The sequence below is a fragment of the Podarcis melisellensis genome (assembly GCF_964234715.1).
Source record: "Podarcis melisellensis genome assembly, chromosome: 5".
Classification (NCBI taxonomy): domain Eukaryota; kingdom Metazoa; phylum Chordata; class Lepidosauria; order Squamata; family Lacertidae; genus Podarcis; species Podarcis melisellensis.
In genome coordinates, this window is record NC_138537.1 from 39,660,507 (window position 1) to 39,674,003 (window position 13,497).

The following is a 13,497-nucleotide window of genomic DNA, read 5'->3' on the forward strand; positions in this document are numbered from 1 at the left end:
CAGCCAAAAACAGGAAAAAAATAGGTCCCTATGGCAGGAATGCTGCAGTTTTGGCAGCAAGGCATAACATCAGATGAACACCAGTCATATTCCACTACTCAAATATAAACCTCATTGAGTTCAATGACATTTATGCCCAGGTAAGTGAGTATATCCAGCCAACCTAGCAGTTCGAAAGCACGTCAAAAGTGCAAGTAGATAAATAGGTACCGCTCCGGCGGGAAGGTAAACGGCGTTTCTGTGCACTGCTCTGGTTCGCCAGAAGCGGCTTAGTCATGCTGGCCACATGACCCAGAAGCTGTACGCCGGCTCCCTTGGCCAATAAAGCGAGATGAGCACCGCAACCCCAGAGTTGGTCACGACTGGACCTAATGGTCAGGGGTCCCTTTACCTTTACCTTTAAGTGAGTATAGGATTGCAGCTATATGTCAACCATGGGGACATATATAGTGATTGCTCCAGTTTTGTGCCTTGTGGAAGTATGCATATTCTCCACCATTAAAAATAATGCACCAAGGTAACCAAAATGCTGTTCCCAGAAAAGCTGAACTCTGACCATTTTGAGCCTATTTTGTATGTGTACAACTATAAAGATTAGAAATTTCCTTTAAAAACCACAATAGCAGCTGAAATATTCAGGATGCTGAATTCTGAATTCCCAACAATTGCATTGTGCTGTTCTGCATTTACACTATATATGATTCCACACATTAAAAAGACTCTACTGAATCAAAACAAAGAAGATTGGATCAAAACAAAGATCTGTCTAGCCCAGCACTCGTTGTACCACAGTAAAAACCTGCAGAATGTATTTCCTCCAGCTCCTAAATATTCTTTTTCAGATGACTACATCCATACAGAGTGCTCACTGGATTATCCATATTGAAGAGTATATGTACTTCAATGTATAACAGCTGGTGAGGTACGTACTAAACAAAACAGGGCTTCTGCACCTTTAATAGTTATGCAAAAGAGAGGAAATTGCATCTTTCACACAGGTATTAAAATTGCTATATTCTTGTTTGTTTGTTTGTTTGTTTGTTTGTTTGTTTATTATTTGTATGCTGCCCATCTGACTGGGTTGACCCAGCCACTCTGGGCAGCTCCCAACAGAATATTAAAAACACAGTAAAACATCAAACATTAAAACTTCCCCTTGATTCCCCCCACCCCCAGTAATGATTTTTCTTGTATACGTCTAACAGCTCTATTATTTTCTCTTGGCTGGCTCTATTTTTAGCTCTCTGTCTTGTTTATTTTGCTGCATAGCTTACATTTTATTCCTTTTAATTTGATTATAAGCTGCACAGCCCAAAATGAAAAATGAATGAATAGATGTTTGGTGGAAATAACTATTAAGGCAATCTACACAGAAATTTCTGACTGGTTAATAATTTCCTGGAGCCTCTGGCATGCTTCTGAAAAAAACGGTATGACATTGTTTACCTCCCAATTATTAAATAATTAAGTGATAAGTTATGTGCAGTATTTTGATTATAAGATCAACAATTCTATCATTTGAGATTTTGAAGGACTCTTTGGTGAAAGCCATCCACTCCCAGTGAATGAGTAAATTATGGTTTAGTTTCTCAGTTCATCTAAAAACTGTCATTTCTGAATAAAAGAAAGGGAGCTTCTTCCAACATCTTTCACAATAAGGACTGATGCAATTAATTAATTCGCATTCTCTGCAATTTCTTTCTCTCTTCCTAACAGCAATCTTATAGAGGTTGAAGAGGAAAGGGAAGGTACAAGTTCAATACCACACCACCCTGAACAGAAATTTAGAAGCAGCTTTTTCCTTTCACTCTCTTTCTTTGTACCTGGTTATCAGTTTGGGTTTTGGTTTTTTCTTTCATTCCCTGCCCCACCCCCATTGCATTCAATGGGAAGCAAAACTGCTATGCCACCTTCAGGGCTGGTACAGTTTTTCTTGCTTGTTAAGGCTGTACCAGGAGAATGGGAGTGTGTCCATCCCTTGCCCTAACAGCCTGTTGATAGCAGAGCTTTTTATATACCACAGTGAGAAGGCCTCCATCTCCACGCATGGAGAAGAATATACAGATAATCCAATGGTCCTTCAGTCACACTTCTGTAGTTTATTACAGCCCTCTCATGCCTTTTTGTCTGCTTTATTGCTTTTGGTGAACTTAAAAGATACTTGCACCATCCGTTTTAGCAACTTTAGCCCTGACTTTTTCTTCCATTAACATTACTATAGCAGCCCAACCCTGTTCTAGAGGCAGAAACTGGCAGGGATTGAGAAAAAACAGGATGGCCGTGACTTTTCAAAAGCAAGGAGAGTAAATTAAAGATTTCACAAAACAGTTGCTTTACTAATATCAATGAGATTAACATTAAACTGTATCATTTGGTATTAAATGAGTCAACCCACAGAGTTTTCCACTGAAATGTCAGCAGTGCAATGCTCCTTTCATCCACCCTTCCCTGAAGCTGTATTACCTCTTGAAGTTTGATCTCATCTGGCTGGAGAATATTCAGAACACCACTGCTCCTGACTTCTGGAAGATCTTGCCACAAATTAAACCTGGAAGTGGAATTCCTGAGCAAGCATATCTGGGGAACAGCCTTGCTTTCTTCGGTATTTGTGGCTTCTGTCTGTGATGCTGTGTCTTCAGTAGCTGTGCATTCTTCTGCATCTGTCTGTGAATCCTGCAGCCGCCTGGTTTCAATCTCCTGACGTGTAGATTTATCCCGATATTCTTGATACAAGAGCCCTAGAAAGCACCGAAGCACACAGATTTGTTCTCTGAATGTCTACTCCTCCAGAGCCATGTCCTGATGGAGCAACAGTAGTTGCTACTGCACAAATTTTGAATATTGTATATCCTGGCTGCTTCAGCCAGAAAAAGGAAAGCTGGAATCTGAAACAATGTTAGAGTAGTGATTCCAAATACCTAGACTCCAGGATTGTGTTTAAAATCAGTATCATCATACAAGCCATTGAAAGATCGCTACAGAACAAATAGCTCTAGTTGATGCAAGCAAAAGAAAAGCCAAAACTTAGAGTCATTAGCCTATCCAAATTTCCTCCCCAGTTCCAAATACGCTGCTCAATCTGAGCATGAAAAAACCCACCCATTTAGGCTGCAATATTCTAGTCTCTTAGACATATCTAGGACTAAATATTGCACACTAACTAAAGCCACCAAATAGCAATTAAGAACAGCTCCACTTAGGCCAAGGTCAGTTGTCATGCTGATCCAAAATCTAGAGTGTAATTTGGAGATTAGGAATGAGCTGGACACATGGGTACATAGTCCTCTCCCTCTTTTGCCTTTTATGTTTCTCCCTTTCATGGTAGCCTGCTACGATGTCTAAATTGGGCAAACCTTGGCTAGTTCTAAACAGGAATTGCTTATAAACTATTATTTTAAACCATGGTTTGAAATGGCTTTGCAAATAATAGTTTAGAAGCAATCTTTGTTTCTGCTAACCAATGTTCTGGTCACAGATGCAAGGGACATGACTTACTGAGAGAACATAATTTCAAATTGTCATTTGATCTGATCCAGCAACTTTACCAACTTGCTGACAATGAAGGAATATATAATGAAACCTGTAGGACTCCACAATTCGCAATGAGATACAAGGTCTTCCCATAATACACTACGTTACCTTCAAAAAACAAACTTTAGCAGCGCAAGAATGCTCCTGCAGGTTGTGCAGAAATATGAGGAATACTTCATAATTAGTATCATACAAGGCCACCGAAAATAGTAATAATATATAGTAACAATAATAACCAAATCCTACTATTTCTTATGGGATTTCAATAATACCACAGCATTTGACAAAATATATTTTGGGTTTTCACTAGGCCTGCCCTATAAGAGGAGAATAAAATCTTGCATTTTAAATAAATCAAAACACCAGTTTGTGCTAATTTCTTGCGAGCCACTCCCTTCATTTGAAAGTTAAATGCAATTTAAAATTGCTTTCCCCTTCAGCTCCAGTAAGCAGAGAATGGACTTTTAAAAAAGTATATCTATTTCAGTACAATTTTACATTTTACCTAATGTAGAGAAAATCAAAATTGTAACTCATGAACTGCTTCACATACCTCTGTGTCAAGTACTTTAATATTTCTGTATACTAAACTATATTTAGCTTATAATCTTAGATAATACACATGATTTATAATGGGGAAGTGGTATAAGGAACGAGCTTTTTCCCATAGTGCAAGTATATTCAGTAATCGCTTCTTTCTGGAACACTATTCAGAATGGGATTAAAATAGCAATGGGAGAAAGTGTACCTTGGAAACCATGTACTTTCCTGTTAGCTTCCCACACTTAACTGAAAATGAGAGATTACACTTAAATGCATTGTGCTGTTCTAGTGAAATTATACTTGCATAATTCCACTTGAACCATGTTATTACATATTTTCAAAAGCTGATTATTTCTTTTTGTAAATAATCAAGGCTATGCTTCACATTAAACAAAACCGTGAGTATGGTAAGGGAATGGGATGGGGAAAAATAATACTTTAGTGATTTTGGCTGGAGACAGTAATTATATATATATATATATATATATATATATATATATATATATATATATATATATATATATTTGCTTTCGTAGATTTTCACGGGTACAGGAATGCAGGTTTTGGTGTCCTCGGGTGTCTTCCCGTGTAAAAGTTGGGGTGTCTAGGCGACGTTTCGACGAGGTCTCACTCGTCATCTTCAGGCTGGTGCTTTCGGCTTCTTGTTACCGGAACAGAGCAGGATCTCAGTGTTTGAGTTCCTATAAATACTGTTGAGGGGGTGTGGTGTATAGCCTCCAATGTTCTGGGCAGAGAGGAAGTTCCCAGGCTAGTGTGCCTTTTCTTCTTTTGTTCCTTAATTACTTGAGGGATATCCTGAGTGATTTCTTGAGTGATATCCTGAGTACCACTTAGGTGGGTCATTAGGTGTGGATTAGTTGCTAAAGTCTTTGTGTCTTGACCTCTTGAACTTTGTGAAGAGTTTTTCTGAGAAGATGGCTGTACTGCACTTAGTTGTGCTCTGGCTTGGCTTCGTGTATAGGGGCGAGCTGTGGTTTTGTGGCTTGTGTCAGCCAGATCTGTGTAGGGATTGCAGGGGGGTGCAGCATCCGGAGGTGCCTCCATGGTTTGGCTACTGGATGGTGTCTGTAATTTATCTGTGGAGAGGGTCTGGGTTTGGGTCTGGTGTGGTTGATTGGTGATGGCGTTCTGTGTGCCTCTGGATCTGGTGTCAGTTTTTGTGGGGAGGGCTAATTTCCAGATGTCTGGCAAGCGGGATGTGTCGTCACGCTTGTTCATGTTGTGAGGGTGTTTCTCTATCTCGATGGCTTCCATGATTATTCTCTTGTGGTGATGTTCCATGTTAAAGAGCAATTTGGAATCTGCAAAATTAATTTCGTGTCCTGTTTCTTTCATGTGTTGGAAAAGAGAGGAAGTTTTTTCTTCTTTTTTGACGGCATTCTTGTGTTCTGCGATACGTGCATTTATTCGTCTGTTTGTTTGTCCAATGTACGTGGCTGGGCAGACTTTGCAGGGTATTTCATAGACCCCTTGGTTTTCCAACTGGATTTTATCCTTGGGGTTTCTGAGGATATTGGCTATTTTTTGGTTGGTGCAAAAGGCTGTTTTGATATTGTGTTTATGGAGGATTTTGCTAATTTTATCTGTAGTGCCCTTGATATAAGGAAGGAGGGCCATGCCATTGTTTTCTTCTGTGTCTTGGTTTTTGGGGGGTGTTTCTTTTTGGATTAGCTTCGTAACCCTGTTTTGCTGGTATCCATTGGCAATTAACACATTTGAGAGATTCTGTAACTCAGTTGTCAAGTGGTCTTTGTCAGCCAGGCGTTTGGTTCTGGAGATGAGAGTCTTGGCTACGGAGTTTATTTGTGCAGGGTGGTGGTGTGATTGTGCATGTAAGTAGCGGTTGGTGTGTGTTTTTTTCCGGTAGATAGTGTGTCCTAGGGAGCCATCCGGTTTTTTGTAGATTAGGACGTCAAGGAAGGGAAGTTGGTTGTTGGCTTCTATTTCCATAGTGAATTGTATTTTGGGGTGTAGGCTGTTGAGATGTGTGAGGAAGCTATCCAGTTTTTCCTTCCCGTGTGGCCAAATTACAAAGGTGTCGTCAACATATCTGAGCCAAAGTTTGGGTTTGTGTTCTGACTTGTCTAAAGCATTGGTTTCAAAGTGTTCCATGTACAGGTTTGCGATGACCGGTGAGAGGGGTGATCCCAAAATAAAAGCCTCTCCTATCAGTGAAGAAATCCAGCTAAGAATCATCCCCAGAGAAAAATCATCCAGATGCCCCAAACTCTACGGCCTCCCCAAGATACACAAAGAAGGAACACCACTCAGACCAATAGTCAGCTCCATAGGCTCACCTCTACAAAATCTCGCTAAATTTCTCGCCAAGCAACTTCAGCCCTATGCAGAATCCATCTCTTCACACGTTCCAAACTCCTTCCAGTTCATAGAAACAATAAAGAAGCAAAACCTACATCCTAATGACCTACTTGTGAGCTTCGATGTTGTATCTCTCTTCACACAAGTGCCCATTAATGAAGCCTTGACAGCCATTCAAAACAAATACAATCCCCCCGAATACATCTTGGACCTGACCAACCACTGCCTAACCAACACGTACTTCATCCACAATGGACAAAGATACAAACAGATAGAAGGAGCACCTATGGGATCACCCCTCTCACCGGTCATCGCAAACCTGTACATGGAACACTTTGAAACCAATGCTTTAGACAAGTCAGAACACAAACCCAAACTTTGGCTCAGATATGTTGACGACACCTTTGTAATTTGGCCACACGGGAAGGAAAAACTGGATAGCTTCCTCACACATCTCAACAGCCTACACCCCAAAATACAATTCACTATGGAAATAGAAGCCAACAACCAACTTCCCTTCCTTGACGTCCTAATCTACAAAAAACCGGATGGCTCCCTAGGACACACTATCTACCGGAAAAAAACACACACCAACCGCTACTTACATGCACAATCACACCACCACCCTGCACAAATAAACTCCGTAGCCAAGACTCTCATCTCCAGAACCAAACGCCTGGCTGACAAAGACCACTTGACAACTGAGTTACAGAATCTCTCAAATGTGTTAATTGCCAATGGATACCAGCAAAACAGGGTTACGAAGCTAATCCAAAAAGAAACACCCCCCAAAAACCAAGACACAGAAGAAAACAATGGCATGGCCCTCCTTCCTTATATCAAGGGCACTACAGATAAAATTAGCAAAATCCTCCATAAACACAATATCAAAACAGCCTTTTGCACCAACCAAAAAATAGCCAATATCCTCAGAAACCCCAAGGATAAAATCCAGTTGGAAAACCAAGGGGTCTATGAAATACCCTGCAAAGTCTGCCCAGCCACGTACATTGGACAAACAAACAGACGAATAAATGCACGTATCGCAGAACACAAGAATGCCGTCAAAAAAGAAGAAAAAACTTCCTCTCTTTTCCAACACATGAAAGAAACAGGACACGAAATTAATTTTGCAGATTCCAAATTGCTCTTTAACATGGAACATCACCACAAGAGAATAATCATGGAAGCCATCGAGATAGAGAAACACCCTCACAACATGAACAAGCGTGACGACACATCCCGCTTGCCAGACATCTGGAAATTAGCCCTCCCCACAAAAACTGACACCAGATCCAGAGGCACACAGAACGCCATCACCAATCAACCACACCAGACCCAAACCCAGACCCTCTCCACAGATAAATTACAGACACCATCCAGTAGCCAAACCATGGAGGCACCTCCGGATGCTGCACCCCCCTGCAATCCCTACACAGATCTGGCTGACACAAGCCACAAAACCACAGCTCGCCCCTATACACGAAGCCAAGCCAGAGCACAACTAAGTGCAGTACAGCCATCTTCTCAGAAAAACTCTTCACAAAGTTCAAGAGGTCAAGACACAAAGACTTTAGCAACTAATCCACACCTAATGACCCACCTAAGTGGTACTCAGGATATCACTCAAGAAATCACTCAGGATATCCCTCAAGTAATTAAGGAACAAAAGAAGAAAAGGCACACTAGCCTGGGAACTTCCTCTCTGCCCAGAACATTGGAGGCTATACACCACACCCCCTCAACAGTATTTATAGGAACTCAAACACTGAGATCCTGCTCTGTTCCGGTAACAAGAAGCCGAAAGCACCAGCCTGAAGATGACGAGTGAGACCTCGTCGAAACGTCGCCTAGACACCCCAACTTTTACACGGGAAGACACCCGAGGACACCAAAACCTGCATATATATATATATATATATATATATATATATATATATATATAGTGACTACGAGAAGGCTTCTTTTCTGAAAGAGAAGCATATACCTTAACTATTTGCTGGTCAGGCAGTATAAAGTTCAAGAGAGCTAATAAACAAGTCATAATATTGAAAAGATATAATTATGCCTCTATAGGAATATGGATAGCTCAGCTGGTTAGAACGTGGTGCGGATAACACCAAGGTTGCCGGTTCAGTTCCCTTACGGGACAGCTCCATATTCCTGCACTGCAGGGGGTTGGATTAGATGATCTTTAGGATCCCTTCCAGTTCTACAATTGTATGAATGGAACCAGAAGATCATCAAAAGCAGACTATTACTTACTCATATATGCTACCAGTTTGCTCAGATATTCCAGATATCATTTTCTGGAATGTAAAATGGGGTGGGGTTTTTTTATACTGCTGTCATGGAAAGACAAGCTTTGGTCCCCACTTCACAAGCCCCCTTTATTTACACCATCCAATATGAATGCTACCGCACTGCAAGTGATAACAACAAGCATAAGGATGATGAGAGCTGGTAAGATGCTAGCAAAGACAGCCAGCTCAGTTCTTTTATGAGAAACGATAGCATATACTGCTGCTGCTGGTGCCTTAAATAGTTCAGGAAAAATGCTCTGAAACCATCTTGCTTAGATGGCCTATTTTTGGAGGAAAAATTGTCCTCCAAAAACACTGCTCATAAGTGTCAAGGGTCTTTGGGGTGGGGAAGGTGTTTTTACAGATCTCAAATTTATTTCTGGTGTGTTTTATGTTTCTTAACGACATATGAACACATACTCATTAATTTCACCCATAGAAAAACAAAGAGTGTTACCCAGTTTTATGGAAAGTGGGAAATGCGCAGCCAACTTCTATGTTTTGCTATATATAGTACAGCAACAATCCTATACATGTTTATGCAGTAATAAGTCTTACTGAGGTGAATATGACTTATGGGCTAAGGTCATGTGAGATTCATCTGCACACACTAGAAACCTCCAATACCATTTTAAAAGAAAAAGGAAAATAACTTTCCCAGAAGGAGGAACATTTGACTGTAACTAGTAGCACACACGACTGCAGCCTGAGTGTTTGTCTTACCTATTTGCTCAATGAAGTTTTTCCAAGAGTCAGCTGTCATGGGATGAATCACTTGCAGAGCCTCGGGGAAAGCAGCCGGGCAGTCGGGATGCACAGGGCTTTCTTCTGAACTAGAAACTGGTCCAGCCATGGAAGGAGACTCACTTTGGGTGAGAAAAACAACAAAAACAAACCAAGGAGTATGGATGCCTGTTCTGTTTCCTTCCCACCCTACTGGCAGAATCAGTTCGGGCTAACAGCAGGGACTACATTTAAGTGCTCTTAAAGGGACCAAGGTAAATAAACCAAACTTAAAATTTGACTCCGGGATCTATCACGCCCTCACTGCCACGATCCCTGGAAACTGAGCACACTGGGCTCCCTCCCAGAAAGAAGGGAAAAATCCAGTAAGCCCCTGCTGAAGTGAAACAGGCGAAAGGAAAGGAAGGATGGGGTTCAAGAGGGGCAACAGAAAGGAGGGCAAATGAGGAATCAATCTTTCCTAGGGAGGTGCAAAAAGGAGAGGTGCCGGGGCTCACACGCACTCCCTGGTGTGCTACACCCCCCTCCACCTCGGGAAGTTCTGGTCTCCGGTCCCTCACAGCACTGAGGGGAGGGGCGGAGGGAACCACTTCGACGCCCCGACTCAGAAGCGCGGGGGGCGAGACGGGGAGGGCAGCGGCTGCTTTAACCCTCTCTCCCTCGTCCGAGAAAGAGAAATGGAGGAGGGCAGCCGCGAGGAGACCTGGAAACTAAGCCTCCGGACTTGGCGACGGCTGCCTGCCTGCGGGGGAGTCCAGAGGGGAGCTCTGCCCCACATTCCCTACAAGAGGGCGGGCAGTCACGCGGGGCACGCGGCTTGGCGCCAAGACCAGCGAACTTCCCGCTCGCGAGTCTTTAGGTCTAACGTCGAAGGGGGCGCCCCCTGCTCTTGGAGGGCGAAGGGCTCTCCTGCTCTTTGGCTCACCTGCCGGGCGGGCGGGCTCCGGCCACGCTCTCCGCGGAGCCTTCGTGGTCCAGGGCGCAGGCGGCGCTGAGCGCGGCAGCCAGGAGCTCCATGCGAGGCGGCGAAAGCGACGGCGGCGGCAGCAGCAGCAGCGAGTCCTGCAGCGAGCGGCTGCTACTGCTACGGAGCGATTCCGCAGCAGGCGCGGGGCTGGGGGAGTCCGGGCGGTTGCCACGGTAACCGGGGTAGGAAGGGAGCAGCCTGCGCGGGAGGGGGAAATAAAAGAGAGCGAGAGAGAGAGAGAGAAAGAGAAAAGAAAGGTCGGTGGCGCGCGAGGGGGAGGGAGGCCGCCACTGCCGCCCCCTCTGCGCTTTCCCTCGCCTTATTACTCCTGAGCAGCTCCCGCGCGCCCACTTCTTCCGCTCAATCCCCAAACAGCAACCTTCCTAAAGAAGGCGAAATGACCTCCCCACACCCCTCAGTTTTTGTCCTGTTCACAAAGACCACTCTCTCGGGCGCACACGGTGGAGAACAGCATGCAGAGATGTCCCTCGCAGCTGCTGCGCCCAAAACTCCAGAGAAAGCCCCAACCACCCCCGCGCACTGGTCTTTAACGAGACCCCCCTGCCCGCCCCCAAAAAGAGATCTCTAGGCAGAGAGAGGCGCGCGCACCGCCGCAAAACAGGTAATCTCCACGCAGAAGAGCGGACACCTGTTTCCCCCAGGAGTCTGGGAAACACTTGGGAGGGGTTGGGAGTGAGCGCTCCTTAGAAACTAGCCTACCCTTTTAGCCCATTATTGTCCTCTCTGACTGGCAGACTCTCTCCAAGGTCTCACTCAGTACAGTCAGCTCTGCCACCTGAGATCCTGAAGTGCCAGGGATTGGACCCGAGAGCTCTCCTGTGCAACAGACAACTTGTATAAGGCTGTTAACGGGAACACTTAACCCTATAAAGGATTCAATGATCTTACAAGTCACACTCGGAATGGTAAAAGGAAGGGTTTTAGTCCCCCCCCTCCCTTTCATTGCACGCTTATGTTCAGGATCCCCCTTTGTATTTTCGCGTGGAAAATCGGGCAATAATGGTAGTTATTATTAAATATTTGTTTATACCCTGCCTTTTCCCCTGATGGAACGCAAGGTGGCTTACATATAAAAATGTTCCAACTGCAGCAGTTCAATCAATGATACGGTTTGTGGCGTTTGCCACATGAATCGACATGGCTTTTCATCCTGAATGAAGTTAGCCTCTTATTAGGACTCTGCAGTTTATAGATGTCTACCACTTGTTATTAGTCATGATAGCTAAAACAAGACATCCATGTTCCAAGAGAACATATCTGCAGGCAAACAACAATAGATAGGTTTCCTCGTGAGTTTCTCAGGGCTATCTGCCTGACCACTCTGAAGGCACAATGCTGGATTATCATAAGGATGTTAGCTCTGATCCAGCAAAGAGATTACAATGTTCATCTGATGTCCAGTTTGCATTCTCTTGCAAGCTGGAGTGTAGGAGTAGAGTTATTTTCTTCTATTTCTTTCTATTTTGGTGCACTTATTTTTACAGAATTAAAATTAATAATTGAATGCACTGTCATCCAAAAATACAAAGATAACCAGATATAAACTACAGAAAGACATGTCAATTCTGGGGATTTTAGAAAATCTCAGCAGTCTCCTCCCTCATTACCTCTGCAGAAATTCCACACAAACACAGGAAAATAATACATGCTACACAAACCCTTCTTGATTTGGATTTCAATGTTATATGTTCTGATTCAGGGATATTTTTCAAACATCAGCATTTGAATTTCTATTTCATGTGCCAAATTGAAGCAAACACATCTTCCTCTAGATATTTATTCCAAGCTTGAGAACTGAAAGAAAAACTCAGAAATGGGGCACATTTTGTATAATGGCTAGTTCTCATCTGCCTCTTTGGAAATTATGCAAACAGTAGGAAATAAGAATTATGAAATATAGGCAATAATGTTACATAACCTATATCTGTATTCCTGGGTTTAAAGAAAAGTCACTTATTTTTCAATTATATTTTAATATTTTAGATACACACACACTCTGTATTAGAACAGTTTGGATAAAATTACTTCACTTAAATTGGTATCCACTTGGGTCAAGTTACATGAACAATTTAGCTGTATACTGGTATTGCTTGAGCACACAGTTTGACCCATATTGTATGTGCAATTGAGAAATAAGGGTTGGTGGTGAGGTTAAAATGATTTTGCTATTTGAGGGGTTTGGCAGCTCATAAAAGGGGCAGGGCAGGGTGGGTTGGGCATTTGGACAAGTTTTATGTTCCAGTCAACTAATTTTAGTGGATGGAAGTAAATACTGGATGGTTAAGTTGAAGAAATTTCAGTGAGGCAGCCCTAGTAATATTCTTGCTGATGGGAAACTTCAGATTCTTCACCCTAGGCCTAGGCCTAGGACATGGTAAAGTGGGAAGGGCATTTGAGGAAAAACAGAAAGCATGAGCATGTGGGTACATTGTACATTTCTTGAAGCATATGTGCATGCCCAAGTTTGTGGGTAGCTACAGCCTAGTACAGGGTGAGTCTTTTAAACTTGGAACATGTGTACTCTGTATCCACGGGGCCTCTTTTAAAGGACTCACCCTGTATGAGGGGCAGAATATGAAGAGGCCAGGGATTCAAGGTAGATTTTCTTCACTTGCTCCCACAGGAGGCAGTGATGGCCACTAACTTAGATGGCTTTAAAAAAGAATTAGACAAATTCATGGAGGAGAGTGCTATTGATGAACGCTAGCTAAGGTGGCAGCAAACTCCGCAAACAGATGCTGAGCAAGATGCTGGGCCTGCAACCCACAGCTCCGAGACAGAGCCAGATGAGGTTCCTCCTAGCAGACAGGCACAAGGACGTTACTGCCTCAGTGGCTTCCTTTCTAATCTCCATCCAGAGCCATCTTTCCCATAGGGCTTAGTTGTGCCAGGGTGCCGGCCTCTCAGGGGCGCCCCAGCAAGTGGGGGAGCTGCACGGCTTTGCCGGCGACTCCCCTTTCCCTGCATGCCCACCAGCTGCGCCCCGCCAACCATAAGGCTGGCGGGCGTGCAGCTTCCCTCCCAAGCCTCCTTGGGAGGAGAGCAATC

General features: G+C 43.5%; 1 protein-coding gene across 3 annotated transcripts in view; it reads right to left on the reverse strand.

The window, feature by feature from the left end:
• Nucleotides 1–13,497, reverse strand: part of NGEF (neuronal guanine nucleotide exchange factor) — a 63,274-nt gene that overhangs the window by 23,201 nt on the left and 26,576 nt on the right. For 2 of the 3 annotated variants that reach the window (XM_081912439.1, XM_081912440.1), the window contains 3 exons: nucleotides 10,387–10,626; nucleotides 9,441–9,583; nucleotides 2,464–2,738 (listed from right to left, as the gene is read on the reverse strand). In XM_081912439.1, the coding sequence (XP_081768565.1) occupies nucleotides 2,464–2,738; nucleotides 9,441–9,583; nucleotides 10,387–10,626 (658 nt within the window). The remainder of the gene's footprint in view (nucleotides 1–2,463; nucleotides 2,739–9,440; nucleotides 9,584–10,386; nucleotides 10,627–13,497) is intronic. The other variant, XM_081912441.1, reaches the window with a different exon arrangement.